Source organism: Mustelus asterias, chromosome 2 (genome assembly GCF_964213995.1).
Source record: "Mustelus asterias chromosome 2, sMusAst1.hap1.1, whole genome shotgun sequence".
In the NCBI taxonomy this organism is placed as follows: domain Eukaryota; kingdom Metazoa; phylum Chordata; class Chondrichthyes; order Carcharhiniformes; family Triakidae; genus Mustelus; species Mustelus asterias.
The window spans coordinates 100,631,378-100,656,158 of record NC_135802.1 but is presented as its reverse complement, the minus strand read 5'-3'; the positions used below and the strand labels follow the sequence as shown (position 1 = coordinate 100,656,158).

The following is a 24,781-nucleotide window of genomic DNA, read 5'->3' as shown; positions in this document are numbered from 1 at the left end:
CCCCCCGTGCAACAGCAACAGGGCACAGCTTTAACTCCAGATCCCTCCTGGTCTTTGGGACAGTGAAATGCTCCCCTTCTCCAGATGTCTCATTGTTTTCCTCCTCCAAGGCCATGATGACGGTATTGAAGTGGTTTCAAGGTTAGATATGGAGGTACCATCTATGAAGACAGGAATTTTTTAAGTGACTTTGAAAAATTTATGAATTATAGATTTTTTTTACAATAATATGTGCTCAAAGAAAACTGAATGAACAATTAAAGAATTCGCTTCAAAAGGAGACATAAACCAATCTGGGCAATTAAACATTGTTTATGTTTTTTCTCAAGAAATTGCATAGGTCACTCACCAGAATTTCAAGAGTCAAAAAGGCTGATACTGTTTCCATCACCCAGAACGCAGTTCAGTTTGGCAATGTTGGTTTCTCTTCATGCCAACCCTTTGCTATTTGAAGAATTTCACCTTCTGTGTAGTGACAGATGAACCATCTAAAAACAGGTTTGCCCAGTGGAATTGCAGTCCTAGGTTCTGCAAACTACCGAGCTGAGGACGTGTTACACACCAATTGCGACTTAATGTCATCTCCGCTCATTGTTGAAGCAAAATATACATTGACAGAAGCAGGCAGAAAAGAACAAAAGAATATCACAGATAACTGCATTAAAAAAAATGTTTCAGAAATGGGCATTAATGGTGAGGTTCACTTATTAAGTCATTAAATTTGTTAACATGTCAACAGATCTTCAGGTAGTACATTGATCTAGTCACTAGAGGTGGATAAGGATTAACTAAAAGAGACTCAACAGAGAAGACTAATTAGTAGGAGTAATATCTACCTGCGGAGAAGTACTTAATGGAGCCTTCCATGGATCAGTGTGAGGACCCTATTGCACATTTACCACCTGGGTTTTTTTTAAATTACAATGTAAGCTCACATTGACTCTGCAGGTTAAGCTGAACTGGGGAAGGAGAGCGATAGATTCTGAATTAATCAACCAAGGATCTGGAAAACAACGTCGCTAATAATTGCAATGAGGGTAAATGAATTTCAATGCAGCTAGGTTCAAGGTCATAGATATTTGAATAAAAAATGGAGAACATACTAAACGGATGGTATTGAATTAGTTTGGCAGAGAATGAAAGTCTTTTCATATGTTTTCAAATCCCTGCATAGCCTTCCTCCTCCCTATTTTTGTAAACTCCTCCAACCGCACAACCCTTTGGTCAGCATTGTTGCCTCACAGTGCCAGAGACCCAGGTTCGATTCCAAGCTTGGGTTATTGTCCGTACAGAGTCTGAATGTTCTCCCCATGTCTATGTGGGTTTCCTCCAGGTGCTTCCTTCCACTGTCCGAAAGACATGCTGGTTAGGTGCATTGGCCATCTAAATTCTCCTTCAGTGTACCCGAACAGGCACCAGAGTGTGGCTACTAAGGGATTTTCACACTATCTTCATATTGCGGTGTTGATTGTAAGCCTGCTTGTGACACTAATAAATAAACTTTAAACCCTTATCTGCACTCCAATTGGGCAGGCATTTTGGAAGGCCTTCCTTCATTGGTCGCCTCCTTTACTTGTCTTTTGTTAATTGGGCAATATTGCTTTCTCACTTCCACCACCGGCTTTATGTCCCAGCGTCAAGACTTCACCTCTGCTGGAAAAATCTCACCCCGTAAGTTTAAAGCTGTCACGCTGAAGTTGGAAAGTACCCTGCTTACGCTGCACCTTGAATATTGATTCAGGACTATAGTCATTGTGACACAAGAAAAGTTCTGAGCCATGGAAGGGAAGGGCCGCAAGGGATGGGCCGCAGAATTAAAAGGCTGAGTTATGAGGAACAATTAGAAAAAAAAACTTTTCAACCTTCAAAGAAGATGACTGAAAGAGGACCGCATGGAGGTATACAGCTAGTAAATGGGAGTGAAAAAGTTAATGATGAGTATTATTACCAAGTGAAAGCACAATTCTGCACAACTGGACAGTGATAAAAACTGACGAAAGGACAATTCAGGACTGCTATCAGGAAGCAGTTCATCATGGGAAAAGTGACCAATCCTGGAATAGTAATTCTGCATTGGGAGTAGTGGAAAAACTCTGGAGTCATTCAAGAAGCAGTCAGATGTTGTTATGCTGGGTGTTGTCTGTTATTTTGAGAAAGAATAAGCTAGATCAGCCAAGAGACGTCTCTCGCTTGTACTTTTTATAAGCTTTTTGACTTAATAGAAGGAAATCCAATCTCCATCAACAGAAATCTAGGCAGTTTTCCAGAAGATTCTAAGTAACTTTGTGTTTTTTTACTATCTATAAATGAAACCCGAATATAATAATATTTAAACATAGAATCAGACTTGCCATCTGTATCCAAGTGCAATATATCATGTGTTTTCCTGGAGATAAGAATAGTGTATCCCTGACTCATGTGAAAGTTTTAAATGCCATTACAGGTTAGTATGAAATTAATCGTTGCTGTCACTTTGGAAGTGGCTATCACCACTGAAGGGAATGATTATCGGATGCTTCAAGATGACTACCTAGCCTGTCCATGCAAGTCTAAGAGGTATTTGAGCAATCCTGCAAAAGTAGTCAGCCTCTGTGCTACCACATTTGATGTTAGTGCGACAAGTACGGGCTTATCCAAAATGTCCAGGTGACAAGCAGTTGAAGATTGCAGTTGGAGGTATGGGCGGTGATGGAAAGTTTATCCATGCCAATGAGTGATTCCACTGAGTGTAGCATGTAGATGAAGAGGGAATCCTGGTGCACAATCCTGAGGCCACCCTCAGGATGAGGAGATATGCTGGAGCCAGGTTCAGACACTTACAATGGGTAGGTGGGGTAGCAGTGTCCATCACAGTGGCTTATTTTCCCCCCTTCTCTGGTAGTTTCATAAATATTTGGTACCAGTCAGCTCTGGGTCAGACCTAACTTAACAAATAAATATCTTAATATCAATACTAGAGCTCAAATGCTGGGTTCCTGCAGTATTACTAGCCTCTATCTCCAGCAGCAGTCCGTAACTATTTGGAAAGCTTACATGTTGACACATTGATAGCTTCAATTCGACATACCAGAAACAAACAAATGGTAATAATTACAGAAAAACTTTGATCTATAAGGTCAATTCTCGTTAGAGCATTCAGCACCCCTACCTTGCATCCTTCACAAGCACTGACCCCATAGTGATAGCCTGATGACTTGTCCTGACAGACAAAGCAAGGTTTGTATACCCGTGGGGGTGGAATTGGGGATGGTGGACTCGGTACAATCTCTTCAGAACTGGTACTCTGTGTTTCAATTGCTGGAAAAAAAAACAAAATATATGTGTGCATATTTTTAAAAAGCAAGATTAAGAAAATACTGCAGTAAACCAAACATATCTCAAAACCCCTCTCCCACCAATGTGCTAATGACCCAACAGTATGAGTGGAAGGATTAGGGTAGCCAGCATAATAGGAGTAAATAGGCCAAGTACTACATCATCCCAAACACTAAAACGGATGGCGACCTAATCCAAGATGTCACTGTCCCCCAAACCACAGCCAATGAACTACAACATCAATATGTCATCCACATATGCATATATAATTTTATCATCAATATCTGGTCCTTTGAAGGCAGTGAACACAATGCAAAATGAAAATTTGTCAGGAAAATATGTGAGAAAGGGATTCATTTTTAGCCACTCCTATCTTAGGATCTTTCATAAAACAATGAAAAACTTGGTGACAAAATAGACTACTCTTAGACGAGAATAATAATGACAATTGAGCCTACGATTACCATAGCTATAAATGCTTTGTTAGCATTTTTTTTCATTTGAAGAGCTGGTATTTGCACAGAGATCATAGAATCTCTACAGTGCAGAAGAAGGTCATTCAGCCCATCGAACCTGCACCAACAACAATCCCACCCAGGCCCTATCCATGTAACCCCATGTATTTACCCTGCTAATCCCTCTGAAACTAAGGGGCAATTTAGCTTGGCCAAGCAACCTAATCCACACATCTTTGGTCTGTGGGAGGAAACTGGAGCAGCCGAAGGAAATCCATGCAGGCACAGCGAGAATGTGCAAACTCCACACAGACAGTCACCCAAGGCCAGAGTTGAACCTAGGTCCCTGGCGTTGCGAGGCAGCAGTGCTAATCACTGTACCACAGTGCCGCCTGAATATGATGGATAAACTGATTTACTTTTGGGCTTTAAATACATGGATCCATGGGGTTGGTAATATAAGTTAGATTCCTGTGTGAATGAGTCAACATGTTTTCCAGTAAGCAATGACCACTTCTCACAACTGTTCACAATTCAACATGATTTGGCAGAATCAAGCACAGCAAAGGCTGGTGTGGGACATTCAGGTGTTCACATTGATGTAGAAGTTTGCTTTAAAACACATTGTTGGGACAAAGTGTAGGAAGCTTCATTCAGCTATAGTGTGCCAGACCGGGGTGTGTTTGATTGTCTATACTGGGTGCCAAAGTAGAATAATGCTCTCAGGTCCAACACTACTATCGTCCACAATAAAAAATTCAATTGAAAAAATATTTTAAAGTGAATTAATACTGACTACTCACAGATGCATTGAAGACTGCTAATACCGTTCAAACAAATGCAGAATAGAAAGAAAAGTATCCATTGCAACTACAAAATTTGTTTTAACTTGAACTAAAGATAATAGGATAAAAAAGAAAGAATAAAGTGTATGATACTTCAAATAAGTCATGAACCAAGTGGAATAGTTCTTATATATTTTACTTCTGATGCAGTTGTTCGGACAATTGCACTTTCTTTTCATATGCAGCAACACAGTTTAGAAATCACCTGGATTTTATACAAAAAGACAGATGTCCCCTTTAAATGCTATTTCCTCAGTTTAAACATTTCTACTTTCATCTAAAAATTACTGTCATCTTGGAAATATAATTACAAAGGAATGGGCACTGAGGAACAGATTACAGTGAAAATCCTGGGTACACAATGGATTTGATAGATTTGGAATTTTGTGCTAATGTAGTTTCACTGGCACCAAACGAAGAGGACTTATAAGAGCCCACTGGTAATTTCGACCACATTTCAACAGCTATTGGATTGTACATCAAAGAAAAGACAGAAACCATGAAATGTGTGTAATGCCTAATCGCATTGCTAAATTCAATAGTCAGTAGTTCAGTACTCAATCTGGATTTACCCAACTAGGCCAGCAGTTACAAATGATGAGAAGGGGATGGATTTTGCTGAAGTTTTTGTTGAACTTGATTACAGCAATATAGGAGAGTAAAGATGGAAAAATCAATAGGAAGAATGCGCGGTGAAGTTGAAATGGTTGAGGCACAGGAAGGTCAGAATGTACTTACAGACAAAAACTGAGTGATTAGGCAACACTCAATCTGCATTGGGTTTGATCGCAGGAGGCGGGGGACGCAGAGTGGAATTTAAAACTTGGCAAAACAAAGAAACACCAGCTATAAATAATTCAGTTGGACATGATTATGTTATATATTGCTGAAAGATGTACCCGTACGAGCGGGATTCTCCATCCGCGCTCGCCTGAAAACCGGAGATTCCCACCCAACTTCAATGGACCTTTACATGGTCCGCCCCCCCGCCCGCTGGAATTCCAGTGGCAGGCAGGATGGGAGAATTTGTACTGATTACATAAAAATAAATAGCAGGGTGGCATTTGGTGCATTAAGACATTTCTGTGAAGCATAATAAATAATCATGGAAAATGGTGGAACTTTTGAATTCTAAGACCATAATCACTAGGAATAACTGCACGAATACTGTTAGGAGGTCAAAATAAACAGCGCATATCCAAAATAGATTTTCAAAGGAGCATTCAATCTGAATAAAGAGTATGTTGGCAGACTTTGACCACACCCCACCCCCCCAAACCCTATTCTCCAAACCCTCAGACATACACATACAGAGTGACACAGTCGTGCATTTACCACTGAAACATCAGCTGAAATCCGACCCAGATAGATATGTTGAAAAACTTCTCTCTGGTAGCTGAAGAATCTCGTGTGAAGTTAGTTTTCACTCAAGCTTTTGATGGGTGTCGATCCATACCCCAAACTATCTGCAAACTAGCCCCATTTTAATTCTCAAAGAACAATGAGAACTATAAAACTTGCACTAATATAGGACGGACACTTTTCAGAGATCAACATTAATGTGCCCACCTATGATCTAATTAATGGATGGAACAGACTTGTTTATTCCTCTTCCTTATTGGCACACACCTGGGCAGCAGGAGAGAAAAATGACAAACTAGACTGCTGCAAATGTGCCACCAGGTTAAATTGGCTTGACATAGTGGCTTAGAGGTTTCCTTCTTAATATTTGCAAATGTGCAGTGGTACATGATGCCAATTTAGTATCTATATATAACCAGAAGGAACAAACAGTAAAATGGGGAAATAAGAATACTGGTCTGAACTTTTTTTTTCTTTCTAGGTAGCTTTGGGTTTGAATTTGCACTGGAAAGTATATACTAGGTAGATTTAATGCTGTCATGCTGTCACAAGAGATACTCTTTTTAGTCTGCTTGCTGACTTTAGCGCTTACATTGAAGCCAAGAGAGCACCAGTCTGGCAATAAGCCACATTCTGGGCACTCCAATTCAGCTGCTCTTGCTGACAATTTTCATGCCAACTTTGGGTATTAATTTGGCACAAAAACTATAATAGAATACATGTACAAGGCATATTATGGTGGAATAGTAGTTAGAGCTTCACTATGGATCTGGTCATGATTGTCCTGACCAAGGACCAAGGTATCATCTGCTGGGACAAAGGGACAAGTGAAAAGTGCACCACTTGGTACAGAAATTCTTCATTTTCTTGACTAATTCATCTCCATGAAACCATCAAACCTAATACCACTATTGTTTCAGTGAACCTGTATGATGCAGATCACAGCACAATTGATAGAAATGCATTATCTTATTACTTTATCATGTTGGCATATTAGGGCAGCACGGTGGGCACAGTGGTTAGCACTGCTGCCTCACAGCGCCAGGGACCCGGGTTTGATTCCCGACTTGGATCACTGTCTGTGCAGAATATGCACGTTCTCCCCGTGTCTGCGTGGGGTTCCTCCGGGTGCTCCGGTTTCCTTCCACAGTCTGGTTAGGTGCATTGGCCATGCTAAATACTCCCTCAGTGTACCCGAATAGGCGCCGATGTGTTGCGACTAGGGGATTTTCACAGTAACTTCATTGCAGTGTTAATGCAAACCCACTTGTGACACTAATAAATAAACTTATCTTACTTAGGGTAAAAATGCGACAAAATTGTATGTCCTTTCTGATACAATAGCCAGTAAAACGTCTTAAATTTCCAAACATGGCATCTTTACTGCTGTCGCTGGAAACTACATACACTATGGGTGGAATTTTCCCATCCCGCCCGCTACAGGAATCATGGCAAAAGTCCGTTGACCTTGGGTGGGATTTTCTGGTCTTGGGGTGAGCGCTGCTAGAACATCCCACCCTATGGGTGGAATTTTAGCAGCCTGTTGCGGTATAAAATGTGACGAGCCATTCAGAAGCCCGGACTTGGGCAGGACTGGAAAATCCTGCCAGCGGGAGGAGTCCTAAAATTCCACCCAATGGTTATTACTGCAAGACTACATGGCCTCAAAGGATGGTTGAAGCAGATTTATTAGTAAATTTCAAAAGGGAGCTGGGTATATATTTGAAAAGGCAACAACTGTAGGGCTAGGGCTAAAGTGCAACAGTGTGGAAGGAATTAAATCTCCTTCTTGAAGAGCCAGCACAGCTGATTGGCTGAATGGTCTCCTTCTGTGCTGTATGAGTCTAGCATGAATCTTACACTATTACGAATAAAGGGGCATGGTTTTCTTTTGTACCAATTGCGCTTTATTGCTAGAATTCTACCACCTTGCCTGCACAGAATTAGAGCAGGTGAAGGGCGGACAATGGAAATTTTGGTTGAGCTTGGATGGGAATTTCCGGTCTCACTCAAGCGGGGCTGTAAAATCTTGCCCTGTATGTTTGAAATGTTCAATAAACGTGAGGGGGGGGGGGTTCTCTAGCCTTCCCGCGATGTTTCTCACGGTGAGAGGTGACACGCCACTGACCAGCGGTGAGATCTTTTCGTCCTGCCGCTGTCAATGGGATTTCCCATTGACTGCACCCCACGCTGCCGGGAAACCCGTGGCAGGCTGCACCGTCGGCAGGGCGAGAGGATCCCGCCGGCGTGAACAGCCGGAAAATTCCAGCCATAAGGTCTTTCTTAAAATGAGCCAAAAGTCATACTTTTTTCAATTGCCGGAAATTATTTTGGCTGATTAATATTTTGTTAAAATCCCAAAAGAATGCAGTGCAGGAACGGGGGGGGAGAAATCCATTTTGGGATTGACACAAAGGCAGTATCGGATCAGCTATCACTTACACATACTGCCCAACATTGATATCCATTCACTGTCTTGGGACTGAATATCAGGCACTACATATAACTGACAGTTGATCCAATAATGCCCATTTTGCACTACTGTCCAAGATGAATTTCTACCCGTTGAAACTTCCAACATATAAATGCATATTTACGAAAAGTGAATTTAATATGATCCCTTGCAAGAAGCAAAATAATGATACAACTGCAGTTCCTCTCAAACACATCTTGGATGTATTAAAACAAAATTTACAGACAACTTTGTACTCCCAACAGTTTCAATGCAAAAATCAACTGTCAGCAACTCTCAAACTAAACTTCAGCATTCAAACCATCAAAAAGAGATTGTGATGTGTTCCTAAAATAATTCATTTTTAAAATAAATCATTACTGAAAGAAAAGGTTATAAAAAATGAGCACAATAGAGCTATTTTGAACTTTCAGGATATTAATGGCTCAGGTTAATAAATCTGTAAAAAAAAAACTAATGTAATTGTAGACAGTATTACAAGAAATACAGAATATAAAAAATGTGAGTTAATGACAGGTCTATATAAATCTTAATGGCCTGGAGTTTGTGATTGTAATGACAGAACAGTCAGTATTCACCATCATTACCACTCTGAAACTGGCAGTAATTGCTGGCAACCGTACATGCATAGTTAAATAAAGAAATCCAAAAGTTGCTGCCAGTAATTTCCTCATGCTTTGACAGGACGCACTGTTACTGTCCCCGCATTGCCCATGAATTGAGTGAACTGATGAGAGCTTCCCGTTTTACATTGTAATATTGCTGAGAAAAGAATTCCCCAAAAATCTTACCCCTTGTTAACAGGGTGTATCTGAGTTGATGACACTTTGCTAAGTCATAACTACTGCTAGGCAACCTCGCTGGCCCTGGAAACTAATTCTATATTTGTGTAATTACTGTTTTCCAAAATTATAAAAAAAATTCCATAGTTCAATTAAATAGAATTTTTTTCAAAAAGTTTACGATATTTCAGTTTCAAATGAGTACCTCCAATCTTTACTTCGCTGACTTTTAAATTTGTAAAAAGTAAAGGGTAATTGGTGTATTTTACTCCCTGGTTTGCTGTCTGTGTGAGTTCTTCAATGTGATTGGCTGCTCATGCTGCTTGATGACATTACAATTACTGGCACCATGGAAGCCCCCTTGGCACCAGATTCAAACTGGCAGCGGGAAAGGGGAAATCAAAACCATAATAATTGCCAAATCTTTGTGGCCAACGTTCTTTGTAATCCACGGTGACCACCCGTACTGCAGCACTTAAAAATCCGGACCATTAAGCCTTTGGTTCGAATGTTATTTGCAATAATGGGCACGACATTATGGAAATAATAGAGATATTTAAAGGATATAGAAATTATAATGGCAGATACAATATTTGGTATAAATATTTGTTCTTTTTTTAAATGTAAAGCAGAGTTTGTGGTAACATAACAGAAATATACCTAAGATTATGGAAGGATGGAACAGAGAGGGCAGATGTAAACTGTTTCCAGTGGTGTGAGACATCAAGAGCCAATTGTCAAAGAGGTTAGAATTTACGTACACATAGGGCCCGATTTTACCATTTTGATTCTAAGTGCTGAATCCAGGCGCAATTCAGATCCAACTTGGAAAACTGTTCTCAGGCGCCCCCAGACACACTTTGCCTGAAAAAAAAATCGCTGACCTGAATCGCACTGTGGGCGGGGCTTATGATGCCCGAAACGCTGCAGCTCCAATCGAAGCTTTGAACTGCGCGTGCACCGTGAAAAACAAAATTGAAAAATGCGCCAGTCACATCGCTTCCGGGTCGCAAAAAGCGGAAAAAGCTACCCGGGAGCAATGGCCCCCACAAATATCGCCCCACCCCCACAACATAAATGTCCCCCTTATCCATCCACCTCCCCCTGCCACTACCCAGACCGATCGCAACCCTCTGCCCCTCTTTCCCCCCACCGATCGCCCGCAGAGTGGCAGCAGACCTTTGCCGAGCATGTCTGTTTCGCGTTCGTCCATCCAGATTCGGCACGAAACAAACAAGCTTGGCAAAGGTCTGTTTTGCGCCGAATCTGGACGTGCGAACGCAATGGTAAAGGGGGAAATGCTGGTAAAGTTGGGCGGACAGTTCATTAATTCAATTTAACTACATGCCAATGCATTTAAATCGCTGTTGTGCCCGTTTCGGGCACCGTTCAGATCGCAGCCATTTTTGGGCCTTGGTATAGTGGGCATCTGCGCAGATGCGGGCACGGATCGCTCTAATCACCTTATGCCCGACTTTACCAAGTTTTCGCGCCCGAAAACAGGCGCAACGCAATGGTAAAATCGGGCCCATAGAGTCATAGCGATTTACAGCATGGAAACAGGCCCTTCAGCCCAACTTGTCCATGTCGCCTAGTTTTTAATCATTAAGCTAGTCCCAATTGCCCTCATTTGGCCCATATCCCTCTATACCCATCTTACCCATGTAACTGTGTAAAAGACAAAATTGTATCTGCCTCTATTACTATCTCTGGCAACTTGTTCCAGACACTTATAACACTGTGTGAAAATCACATACAAATCTCTTTTGTATCTCTCCCCTCTCACCTTAAACCTATGCCCTCTAGTTTTAGACTCCCTTACCATTAGGAAAAGATGTTGACTATCCACCTTATCTATGCCCCTCGTTATTTTATAGACCTCTATAAGTCTCCTAGGTCTTCTATGCTCCAGGGAAAAAAGTCCCAGTCTATCCAGCCACTCTTGATAATGCAAACCATCAAGTCCTGGTAGCATCCTAGTAAACCTTTTCTACACTCTTTCCACTTTAATAATATCCTTTCTATAATAGAGCGACCAGAAGTGTACACAGTATTCCAAGTGTGGCCTTAGCAATGTCTTGTACAACTTCAACAAGACATCCCAACTCCTGTATTCAATGTTCTGACCAATGAAACCAAGCATGTCGAATGACTTTTTCACCACCCTGTCCACTTGTGACTCCACTTTCAAAGAGCTTTGAACCTGTACTCCTCGATCTCTTTGTTCTATAACTCTCCCCAAAGCCCTGCCATTAACTGAGTAAGTCCTGCCCTGGTTCAATCCACCAAAATGCATTACCTTGCATTTATCTAAATTAAACTCCATCTGCCATTCATCAGCCCACTGGCCCAATTGATCAAGATCCTGTTGCAATTCTAGATAATCTTCTTCACTGTCCACTATGCCACCAATCTTGGTGTCATCGGCAAACTTACTAACCATGCCTCCTAAATTCCCATCCAATTCATTAATATAAATGACAAAGAACAGTGGACCCAGCACTGAACCCTGAGGCACACCGTTGGTCGCAGGCCTCCAGTTTGAAAAACAACCCTCTACAACCACCCTCTGTCTTCTGTAATCAAGCCAATTTTGTTTCAAATTGGCTACCTCACCCTGGAACCCGTGAGATTTAACCACATGCAACAACTTACCATGCGGTACCTTGTCAAACGCTTTGCTAAAGTCCATGTAGACAATGTCGACTGCACTGCCCTCATCTACTTTCTTGGTTACCTCTTCAAAAACTCAATCAAATTCATTAGACATGATCTTCCACTCACAAAGCCATGCTGACTGTCGTTAATCAGTCCTTGCGTCTCTAAATGCCTGTAGATCCTGTCTCTCAGAATACCTTTTAACAACTTACCCACTACAGATGTGAGGCTCACTGACCTGTCTTACCCAGGCTTTTCCCTGCAGCCCTTTTTAAACAAAGGCGCATTTACCACCCTCCAATCTTCACCTCACCTGTGACTATCGATGATTCACATATCTTTGCTAGGGGACCCACAATTTCCTCCCTAGCTTCCCACAATGTCCTGGGATACACTTCATCAGGTCCCAGGGATTTATCTACCTTGATGTGCTTTAAGACTCCCAGCACCTTCTTCTCTGTAATATGCACACCCCTCAAGACATCACTATTTATTTCCCCAAGTTCCTTAACATCCATGCCTTTCTCAACAGTAAATACTGATGAGAAATATTAATTTAGGATCTCACCCATCTCTTGTGGATCCGTACATAGATGACCTTGTTGATCCTTAAAAGGCCCTACTCTCTCCCTTATTACTCTTTTGCCCTTTATATATTTGTAGAAGCTCTTTGGATTCTCTTTTGCCTTATCTGCTAAAGCAATCTTGTGGCCCTTTTTGCCCTCTGATTTCTCTCTTAACTCTACTCTGACACCCTCTATACTCTTTAAGGATCCACTTGATCCCAGCTGCCTATGCATGTCATGTGCCTCCTTCTTCTATTTGATCAGGGCCTCAATATCCCAAGTCGCCCAGGGTTCCCTACTTCTACCAGCCTTGCCTTTCACTCTGAAAGGAATGTGCTTACCCTGAACCCTGGTTAACACACATTTGAAAGCCTCCCACTTTCCAGCCATCCCTTTGCCTGCCAGCAGACTCCCCCAATCAATTTTAGAAAGATCCTGTCTAATACCATCAAAATTGGCCTTGCCCCAATTTAGAATTTTAACAGACCTATAATTCTCCATAGCTACCTTAAGACTAATGGAATTATGGTCATTGGTTCCAAAATGGTCCCTCACTAACACTTCTGTCATCTGCCCTTCTTTATTTCCCAAGAGGTGGTCAAGTTTTGCCTGTTGTCGAGTCGGGCTATCCACATACTGAATGAGAAATTCCTCCTGAATACACACAACAAATCTTTCTCCATCCAAGCCCTGAATGCTATGGCTGTCCCAGTCAATGTTGGGAAGTTGAAGTCTCCTACTATCACCACCCTATTTTATGTGGGCGCTCTGAACAGGATTTAAGACATGAAGTCTTCCCATTGTCCCTCCTATCCACACTTCGGATGATTTCTACTGGTACTTCTACAGCAACTTATCCTAATGGGGCCCCTTGTCAGGGGGTAAGCCTCCAGGCAATTTCCCTGGTTGCTTGTCCCTTAGCTGCACTGTATAAGATTAAATGTAAGAGCTTTAGAGCAGAGGGCAGGAGAGGCCCGTGGAATTAATTTCCCGGATTTGTAGTTCAGGCAGAAACGATGTCAACATCCAAGATTATATTGGATGGGTTCATGAAGAAACAGCAAATACGGATGTGGGTAGTTAAATGCGATGGTGCAAACTTGCTGGAGTGAAGCGTTTTTGGGCTGAATGGCTGGTTTCCATCTTTTAACTGCTCTACAAGTATTTGTCTGTAAAAATGTTGCATAGAACTAGTTGGTACAGTTCCAGAAAATGTGGCCAAAAGGTTTATACGCTTGCATGCAATTCCTCAAACAAAACAGGTTGCTTAATTCGAAACCAGCACAAAAGGTGCCTTTAAGTTTCTGACCAAGAAGGGAGTGGCCAATTTATCCAACCACTTTGTTGGCAAACTCCTTTTAAAGTTCCATCATAGAAATAAAAAAATATTGAATCCATTCCCCTTTTAAAAGCAGTTTTTGGGGGTAATTTTGACAATGTGCAGGACAATGTGTTCAATTAAATGCAGCTGAAAGCATTTCACATTCAGATCAAATGAAACAACAGCTCAATAAACAAACCACTGCTTTCGCAGGATTTCCTTGACAGGTCAGACAGTCAGATGTCTTAGTGGATGGAGCCATTCTGTAACAGGCAAATCTCCTGCCATATAACAGGTAATTGTTGTTGACAACCTTATGGTAAATAATTTAACTCTTTCTTCACTTCTCTCCGCTATTCTCTTCAAGAAAGTAACACTTTCTGCAATATGGTTCCAGTTAGCTGTTTACCCACCCAAAAAGCATGAGCCAAAACTACCAACAGGCTATTTGGTTAGGGGGTGCTGGAGTTGGGAACCACAAGCTAATTCAATGTGGTTGGCGGTCGATATCCATACACACAGTTCCAACAATGGCTACCACTAGGCAATCAGGGGCCAGCACTTGTTATGCTATGGGCGCTGTAACAAAGTGGAGGTCGCCAACGTCTGGGCAAGATGCTGAAGGGCATCCATGAAACTGGAGCCAGCACCGTCAGGAGAGAAGGAGCAAAAAGGGGAGAATACTGAAAAAACAAGAGGAGAAAACTGTAATCTCCAGAAAAGAAAGAAGCTGTAAAGCAAAAGGCATTTCCTGTGCAGCCTCAGGGGGGGTTTTGAGTACTAAGCTGCAAGCCGCATATGGAATGGAACAACTTTGTTTAATTAGGGTATATTGCAAAGTGTTGCATTTGGTCAAAACACTCTGTTATTCTTCATTTTTGTTGGCACAGAAAGGAGTCAGACAGGATTTTTTTTATGAATTCACTGTTGGAGCAAAAGACATGCAGTTTGCATATATTAAGCAGTATGTCAAAGGAAACGCGAAAGTTCAACTGAAGTACAAGTAATTAGGAACAGATTTGCTACATACCTCTGTGTATATTCAATACTGCATTTATTTATAAGACACCTAAAGTTAGGAAACAAAAGCAACCCTTTTTTAATTCCCGGCTACAGAATCAGGACAGGTCTGCTTTTTATCAATCCAGAAAAAAGAACGAACGTCAGCAGGTTTTAGTTATAATTTGAATTTAACTTGTCCTGATGACCTGCCTCAAGTTTATTTTTCACTCACTAGCTCGCAATTTATGGCCACTTCCATGGAACCTCCACATTTGCCCCTCCAGAATAACTACTTTAAAAGTGTTTTGAGCAAGAACAAGTTAATTCTGTTTAGTAATTTGTGGACAAACTTTATTTTCCTAAGCGAGGTCTGAACTGAAGAATCAGAAGTGCATTGATAACACATAGTAGTGTTTGTTTGGATAACTTCCATCCTCTTACTGATCTCCGAATGTTTCTTTAGTTTGTTTAACACTGGATTACAGAGCCATACTGTCAGTGCAATGCCACAGTGTTCAAAGGACTGCAATTCAATCTGAGCGGGGACTCAGTTACAGTCCAATATTCCTACAGAAATGTATCCAGAGGCACACAAAACAGATCAGAGGGCGACACCACCAAATATACAAGCCAAAACAGACAACCAGCTAAGCAATGTCACACTAATCTGAGCAGAGGTGGGCCTCCACACTCGGCTGTCCCACAATTGCAAACAATGCCAGGGTTGATCCTGACATTATTGGACGAGGACAATGAAAGCAAATGAAAAATTGGAACCTCCATCTCTTAACTTTGAACACAATTGTTCCTGAATCTTTGGGCGGAATTCTCCCAACCCGCCCGTGGAGGGTTTTGTTGCAGGTAGGGAGCGGAGAATCTAGCGGGTGGGAAAAAGAGTTGGGAAACCCGCCGTTGTAAAATCACGCCTCAATTCTCACACACGCCATTTGCATCTCATGAATGCTCATTAAAACAGCCGCCTGCCAGCATCCTGATGCAGGCTTCATCACTCTGCCAGAGCAGACTAGTTCCTGCTCTCCATCTTCCATGCCGGGCTGGTCTTCATGGGCAGCACCATGCTGCTGGACCCATGGACCCTCCCGTGTCACCGTTTCAGATCAATACTCTGAATGGGGTTGGGAGGTACAGGGGCCTCCCTCCCCACTGTGCTGCCGGATTCATGCAGCCACTACCGCAAAGGTCCGCAGTTCAAGCAGGGGTGGCCTAATGAAAACATGGGGAGAAGTATGGGAGGAGGGCTGTGCAAGCTGGGGGGGGGGGAAGGGCGAGGGCTCACAGTGGTGAGCAGTGAGACAAGGAGGTGGATGAAGAAGACATACAATAAAAGGGGAGGGAAACTGGAGGAGAGGGAAGATAGACCCTGTCATGACCGGATGAAAAACTTACAGACAAGGGGGTGAAAGGGATACCACATCATTTACTGGATGGAGATGGATGAAGATTCCAGATATGGTGGATAGAGGTCTATGTGGGGGGGCATTGGCACCTCACAGATGATGGGCCCGTGGAGGGGAGGATGGTTGAATCGAGAAACAGACTTCTTCTTGAGGCTGCTAGCCTTTTCCCTTTGGGTTGCTGACTACTGCACAGTCTGGTAAAAACAGTTGGACTGGAGAGAGTGATATGAGTGTGCTGGATTGGTGTTTAAATATGGCGCCAGCTGATGGCAGGTAGACGAAGCAGTTGCTGGCTTGCCAGGAGACTCGGGGGGGAAACTCGCCTGTGCTAATTAATGAGGGACGAAGCACAGAATCCGGTGCAGAATCCCGTCATTCTGGCCAGAGGAACAAGGCACTGCCAGAGCCACCCAGAATTCCATCCCTTCTTATTTAATTACCAAGCTTACCTTGTAGCATAGGAATAAAACAGAACAGAAAATGAGAAAATTAGAAGATAATTGAAACTTTAGTCAAGAACAAACAACCATTTATATAACATCTTTAATACGGACAAGCATCCCAAGCACTTCACAGAAAGAAACAAAAAGAGTCTTTGTGGGAGGGCGAGAGAGCTAAGTGAAAGCTTGGTTGTAGAGATGTGCTCTGTAAAGGTTTTAAAAGGTAGAGAGGTGAAAGGGTTAGGTCAGGGAATTCTGAATGAATGGGAGATGGTAACTATAGCCAGTAAGTTGGCAAAGGGAGTACAGTACATACAACATGCCAGAGTCCAAAGGTTGAAGTTGGAGAAGCTTTCAGAGGTGAGTCAGGATAACATCAAAGAGAGGTTGCAAAACAACAGCCCAGCTGCCTTCACTCCCCTGAACCTGACAGCAGCTTCTGAAATCTGTACTTACAGCAGAAATCCAGAACATTTTTTAATCATTCATGGGATGTGAGCGTGACTGGCTGGCCAGCATTTATTGCCCATCCCTAATTGCCCCTGAGAAGGTGGTGGTGAACTGCTGCCTTGAACCATTGCAGTCCCTGTGGTGTAGGTACGCACATAGTGCTGTTAGGAAAGGAGTTCCAGGATTTTGACCCAGCGACTGCGAAGGAACGGCAATATATTTCCAAGTCAGGAAGGTGAGTGGCTTGGAGTGGAACTTCCAGGTGGTGGTGTTTCCAGGTATCTGCTGCTCTATCCTTCTAGATGGTAGTGTCTGTGGGTTTGGAAGATGCTGCCTAAAGAACCTTTGCGAGTTCCTCCAATTCATTTTGTAAATGATACACACAGCTGCAACTGTGTGTTGGTAGTGGAGGGAGTGAATGTTTGTGTAAAGGTGCCAATCAAGCGGACTGCTTTGTCCTGGTTGGTGTCAAACCTCTTGAGTGTTGTTGGAGCTGCACTCATCCAGTCAAGTGGAGAGTGTTCCACCACACTCTTGACTTGTGCCTTTTAGATAGTGTACAGGCTTTGGGGAGTCAGGAAGTGAATTACTCGCAGTATTCCTAGCCTTTGACCTGCTCTGGTAGCCACAGTACTTATGTGGCTAATCCAGTTCAGTTTCTGGTCAATTGTAACCCCAGCATAGTAGAGGATTCAGTGATAATTATGCCACTGAATGTCAAGGGGTGATGGTTAGTTCTCTCTTTTTGAAAATGGCCATGAATGTTACTTACCGCTTGACAATCCAAGCCTGTTGCATTTTGCCACTGACAGAGACTGCTTCAGTATCTGAGGAGTTGTGGATGGTGCTGAACATTGTGCAGTCATTAGTAAAGATCCCCACTCCTGACCTTATGATGGAGGGAAGGTCATTGATGAAGCAGCTGAAGATGGTTGGGCCTAGAACACTACCCAGAGGAACTCCTGCAATGATGTCCTGGAGCTGACATCACTGACGTCCAACAACCACAACCATCTTCCTTTGCGCCAGGTATGACTCCAACCAGCGGAAAGTTTTCCCCAATCATTCCTATTGACTCCAGTTTTGTCGGGGTCCCTGATGCCATTCTCGGTCAAATGCTGCCTTGATGTCAAAGGCAGCGCTCTCAACTCACTCTGGAATTCAGCTCTTTTGCCCATGTTTGAACCAAGGCTGTGATGAGGTCAGGAGCTGAGTGGCCCTGGTGGGACCCAAACTGATCTCTCAAGTTGATGTCAGTGATTCTACGCTTCTCCATAGGGGGTCTGTTGAAGACCCTGCAGATGGAAATCAAATGAGTCTAATGGAACTAACAAGAAAGTGTCATTTTACTCTGTAATATCACTGTGAAAAATCAGTGAAGAAGTTCAGAGCGGTTAATGAATTTTTAACAGCGTGTTTCGTCAAATCTACTGGTGAGCAATCTCTCTGGCCCTGAGAAATGAATTTTATATTTGTGTAGTGTCAAATCTTACTACTATGATAAAATAAGTTTTACTAGACTGAACGGGTTGTCTGAGGATAGGCTGGGAGACTGGGTTCGTTTCCACTGGCATTTAGAAGAATGGCAGTTGCTCGGCACGGTGGCACAGTGGTTAACACTGCTGCCTCACAGCGCCAGGGACCCGGGTTCAATTCTGGCCGTGGGTCACTGTCTGTGTGGAGTTCGCACGTTCTCCCTGTGTCTGCAAGGGTTTCCTCCAAGTGCCCTGCTTTTTTCCCACAGTCCAAGTATGTGCGAGTTAGGTTGATTGGCCATGCTAAATTGCCCCTTCGTGTCAGGGGGGCTAGCTAGGGTAAATATATGGGGTTATGGGGCTAGGGTCTGGGTGGGGTTGTGGTCAGTATAGATTTGATGGGCCAAATGGCCTCCTTCTGCACTGTAGGATTCTATGGTCCTATGGTTAATGAGGAGTGATTTGATTCAAGTATATATGATCCTGAATGGCCTTGAGAAGGTGGACGTGGAAAGGATGTTTCCAGTTGTGAGTGAGTCCAGAGCTAGGGAGCACTGTTTTAAAATTAGGGGTCACCCTTTTAGGACAGAGATGAGGAGAAATGTTTTGACTCAGAGAGTTGTGTGACTTGGATTACACTGCCTGAGAAGGCAGTAGAGGCAGGGTCATTGAATATTTTTTAAGGCGGAGTTAGATAGATTCTTATTAGGCAATGGAATAAATGGTTAATGGGGTAGATGGGAATGTGCAATTTGAAACACAAACCTGTCAGCCATGATCTACTTGAATGTTGGAGGAGTTTCAAGGGGCTGAATGGCCTTGTTCTGCTTCTATTTAGCATGTTTGCATGTCTATATTTTTCAATACAATAAAAAACTTTGGTTGACATTTCAGCTTAAATTTATACGTCCCAATCTTTATTTACTTCACTGTAAACTTCATATATATTGCAGAATAATAATTTTACTTCCTGATTTGCTGTCTGTGAGAATTCTTGAAGGTGATTAGCTACTTAACCTGCTTAATGACATCATTGTTGTTGGACACCAGGAGATCCTGGTGACTTGGCACTGGATTCAAATTAAATTGGGAAAGGGGAAACACCATGCCACAAACATCACTAGATCCTTGTGGGCTACTTTACTTGAGTTCAGTGGTTGAGCATTGTTATCTCACCATTGAATGCAAAGTCCAGGCCAGAACAATCACTTTAAATACCATTCATGGCAGTGGGGATAGTGAAGAGACTGGGGGTGGGAGCAGCGGCGGTTCAGTGCTGGGCAAGTGGAATTCGGTATGGTAGAGGATGCAGAGATTTAGATGAATTGGCATTGCAGGGGCTGTCAAAGCTTCCATAAGCATATCATCATATTTTCCCCTTCTAAAGAATTCACTCTTAAACCGCTCCCATTTCATTCCTTTCCACTATAATTCCTTTCTGATCCCCCAAAATAATCAGACAAATCACACCCTCCAGGAACTTATCTCTCGCACATCACATTATTCAAGTCTCTTCTACCCTCGAAAGGAGAGATTTGTTCTTTGTGACAAAATTGAAAATAATAAATTCACTGGAACAGGTGATTATCTCAACAATTGCAACAACTTACATTTTAAGAAATGCCTTAAAGGAGAAAGACCGGTCGAACGGGTGTGGGGAGGTTATTCTGGAGCTTGGGGCCGAAGCAACTGAAGGCAGAGCCACCAATGGAGGAGCAATGAAAATTGGGGATGCTCAAGAGATCAGAATTAGAGGAGCGTAGATTGTGGGGCTGGAAGAGATTAGAGATCCGTAGCATCCCTACAGTGCAGAAGGAGGCCATTCAGCCCACTGAGTCTGCACAGACTCTCAGAAGAAGCATCTTACCCAGCCCCACCCATCCCTGTAACCCTATGCATTGACCATGGTCAATTCATCTAACCTGCACATCATTGGATTGTGGGAGGTAACCAGAGCACCCGGAGGAAACCCATGCAGACACAGGGAGGACATGCACACTCCACACAGACAGTCACCCGAGACAGGAATGGTGAGATTGTAACAATGATGTGGAGATGCCGGCGTTGGACTGGGGTAAACACAGTAAGAAGTTTAACAACACCAGGTTAAAGTCCAACAGGTTTATTTGGTAGCAAAAAGCTTTCAGCGGTCACGGGCATTCGGCCTCTGATATTCGGGTAAGCGTTCTCCAAGGCGGCCTTCACGACACACAACGGCGCAGAGTCGCTGAGCAGAAACTGATAGCCAAGTTCCGCACACATGAGGATGGCCTCAACCAGGATATTGGGTTCATGTCACACTATCTGTAATCCCCACAGCTTGCCTGGACCTGCAGAGTCTCACTGGCTGTCCTGTCTGGAGACAATATACATCTCTTTAACCTGTCTTAATGCTCTCTCCACTCACATTGTTTGTATCTTTAAGACTTGATTAGCTGTAAGTATTCGCATTCCAACCATTATTCTGTAAATTGAGTTTGGGTCTTTATATGCCCTGTTTGTGAACAGAATTCCCACTCACCTGAAGAAGGGGCTGAAGGCTCCAAAAGCTTGTGTGGCTTTTGCTACCAAATAAACCTGTTGGACTTTAACCTGGTGTTGTTAAACCTCTTACTGAGATTGTAACAAGGCAGACCACAGAGGGATTTGAAAACAAGGATGACAATTTTAAAATCAAGTCCTTATTTGACTGGAAGCCAATGTAGGACAACAAGCATTGGGGTGATGGGGGACTTGCTGAGAGTTAAGACACTGGGCAGCATTTTGGATGACTTCAAGTTTGTGGCCGATGTTCGTAGATATTCAGGCAGCTGCCTTTTTGAAGGATGTAAAGCAAGCATACCAATTGGATGTGTTACTCTGCAAATTTGAGTGAACACATGCTACAGTTACATTAAATAATTTAGTGTGTTAGCATTAATGGAACATTGTTATATTTTTGTACATGTTACAAAAACTCCTCCTGGGACCAAAATCAGTTTCAAACTCTCTTTTCTGTGAGAGAGGGAAATAGGCCTGGATTCTCCCAAAAACATTCCAACTGCCAAATTCACATAAAAATTGGAGTGAATCCTGCTGCTTTTTTCAGCAGGATTTTCAAAATGAATCTCCCACACATCGTGCATCACAGAGTGCCCTAGTGTGAATCTCATTAAAAATCAGTGGGTGGGGCCTATTCCCACCCAAGAGACCGGCAGCATAGCGCTGAGCAGGTCACTAAACGTGTCCCGATCTGTCAGAGTGGAAATTGGTGCATGCGCTGTAGCCTCTAACTGCCGGCCTCCCAATTGCTGGCCAGCTCTGCGACCCTGCATAGTTGACCGTGCGAAACACCCCCCCCCCCACCCCACTACCACCCCCCGGTTATTGGCCTCCTGGATATGTCAAGGGCCAAACTTGACCCCCTCCCCCTCCCACAGCCCCGATAACCAACTCCCGGTAGGCGGAACCACTCCCCATTCTGATGGCCAGTCCCGATCGCTGGCCTCCCTCCCTCGAGCACCACCGAGTGCAGAGTGGTAGCGGGACCCCCCCACCGATCCCCCAGATGCCCCATCCCCTACAGGCCCTGCCCCCTCTGGCCCTGCCCCATTGGCACTGTCCGATGCCCGGTGGGCAGTGCCAAGGTGCCACCTGAGCATTACCACTTTGCCCCTTGGACAGTGTCAGAGGGCCAAGCTGGCAATGCCCAGGGGGCACCCCCATTGCCCCCGACCTCCTGGAGGCCCTCCATGGCCCCCCTTCACTCCAACGGGGTCAGGTCACCAGCTCCTCACTAGTGGGGAACTGTCATAAGGGGAGGGGGGAGAGGGCAGTGGAAGGCTAGCAGGCCTGGAGACTTCAGTGCTGGACCCGCTAATGGGATGGTAATTCTCATTTAAATAATTTATTCAGCTCCGCGCCAATATCTGGCCGTGTACCGGGCTTCCGGCGGGAGGCTGTGGTGCCCAGCGGGAAGCCCGATACACGGCCTCTGTTTGAGTCTCCCGGCCCGCTGCACTGCACTGCTCTAGTAGTGCAGTGGACTGGGAGAATCTCACTCATATTCTTTGAATGGCTAGACATTTTATGCTTTATGGTTTTATGCAAGGATTACAAGAATATAAAGGCTGGAATTCTCTGGCTGTTCACACCCCACGCCCCTGCCAGCGAGAATGAAGAATTTGGCACTCAGCCAAATCTCCATTCACTGGAGTGGGACTGGAAAATACCAGCTGTGGGCATGGCTGGAGAATCCAGTCCAAAGTATTTTGGCCACAGGTAGTTTGTGAGAATGAATGAGAGCTGGGTCAAATGTGTTGTGATGTTTGTTTGGAGAACCATAATCAGTGTTCAATTAGTTTCAGTTGCAATACCCCCGGTATTGGTCCTGCTGTAATACTTCAGAAACATGTTCATTATCATGCTCTGTGGTGTATTTGAAGCAGCCTCTTTCTGAAATCTGATCAAGCCAGACTATGATTTTAAAAACTTGAACAACTGTAACACTTCCATTTTGATCAGTGTCCACCCACCAGTAATGTACATTTCATTTAGTTATAGCTTGTCTCACTCCTCATCTTACCACTTTCCTTCAAGTCTGCCGCATTCTTCCCGATACCCTCGTACTCTCCTAGCACATGATCCTGCAATGGTCTCCTGTCTGATAGTATCTCATACTTCCTCCACCCGGAGTGGCACAGTGGTTAGCAATGCTGCCTCACAGCACCAGGGACCCGGCTTCAATTGCAACCTAGGGTGACTGTCTAGGCCCTATTTTACCGTTTTGATTCTAAGTGCTGGGCAGACTTGAAACTGGGAGTGTTTCAGATCCAGTTTTTAGACCCGTTTTCCGGAGCCACCATACACACTCTGCATGCAAAAATATCAGCAATTCCCAATCGCGCTGCACAAGCCTGTGGCCAGGACTTAACCCTGCAGCTCCGATCGGCGCCTCCAATTGCGCATGCACAGAAAACAAATGATAGAATGCGGCTCCCCTGCCCCATCCCTCCCGGGCCGGATAATGCCTCCCCCGGCTCCCACAGACATTGCCCCACCCCCACAACATTACTGACCTCCTTATCGCTCCACCCCCCCATCACCCAAACCGATCGCGGCCCTCTCTGTCCCTCCCTCCACCCCCCCCCCCCCCCCCCCCCCCCCCACCCCACCAATCTCAGGCAGAGTGGCAGCAGACCTCACCTTCCCCCCACCGATCTCAGGCGGAGTGGCAGCGGACCCCGCCTTCCACCCCACTGATCTCAGGCGGAGTGGCAGCGGACCCCCCCCTTCCACCCCACCGATCTCAGGCAGAGTGGCAGCGGACCCCCCCCTTGCACCCCCCTAATCTCAGGCGGAGTGGCAGCGGACCTCCCCCTTCCACCCCACTGATCTCAGGCGGAGTGGCAGCAGACACCCCCTTCACACCTCCCCACCAATCTCAAGCAGAGAGCCATCGGACGCTAGGCACCGACCTCCTCACTAACTAGAGCACCCGAATCGGACTTTTGTGGAGCATGTCTGTTTCGCGCCAATTCTGGATGGGCGAACGCAGTGGTAAAGGGTGAGGTGCCGGTAAGGTTGGACGTGCAGCCCATTAAGTCAATTCAAGTGCATGCAAATGCATTTAAATAGCTGTCACGCCCATTTCAGGCACGGTCCTGATTGTGGCCATTTTCGGGCCTTGGTAAAGGGGGAACCAGCGCAGAGGTGGGCGCGGATCGCGCTATTCACCTCACACCAACTTTACCAAATTTCCGGGGCCAAAAATGGGCGCAACGCAATGCTAAAATCGGGCCCTCTATGTGAAGCTTGCACATTCTCCCTGTGTCTGCATGGGTTTCCTCCAGGTGCTCTAGTTTCCACCCACAGTCCAAAGATGTGCAGGTTAGGTGGATTCACCATGCTAAATTGTCCCTTCGTGTCCCAAAATGTGTAGGTTAGTAGTATTGGCGGGGTAAATACTTGGACTACGGGATAGGGCCTGGGTGGGATGTTCTGTTGGAGAGTCGAAGCAGACTCAATGGGCTGAATGGCCTCCCTCTGCACAGTAGGGATTCTATGATTCTATATACATTAACGGCTAGATGCTCTGGTCTGTATAGAACATTCTACTGTGTCTCCTAAAATAATCGCGTGATGTTGATGGAATCTTTGTTAATGTCTTTAGTGCAAGTTTCACTTAGAAACTGTGGACTCCCACTGCTGGCTCAGCCCACTGTGCATTATTGAACCAGT

The 24,781-nt window shown here is 44.2% G+C and overlaps 1 protein-coding gene across 3 annotated transcripts in view; it reads right to left on the bottom strand.

Moving 5' to 3' along the window:
* The window catches only part of LOC144510085 (retinoic acid receptor beta-like), a 254,687-nt gene that overhangs the window by 215,538 nt on the left and 14,368 nt on the right, over nucleotides 1–24,781 (bottom strand). For all 3 annotated transcript variants that reach the window (XM_078239333.1, XM_078239342.1, XM_078239353.1), the window contains exon 2: nucleotides 3,149–3,297. In XM_078239333.1, coding sequence (XP_078095459.1) covers nucleotides 3,149–3,297 — 149 coding nt within the window. The remainder of the gene's footprint in view (nucleotides 1–3,148; nucleotides 3,298–24,781) is intronic.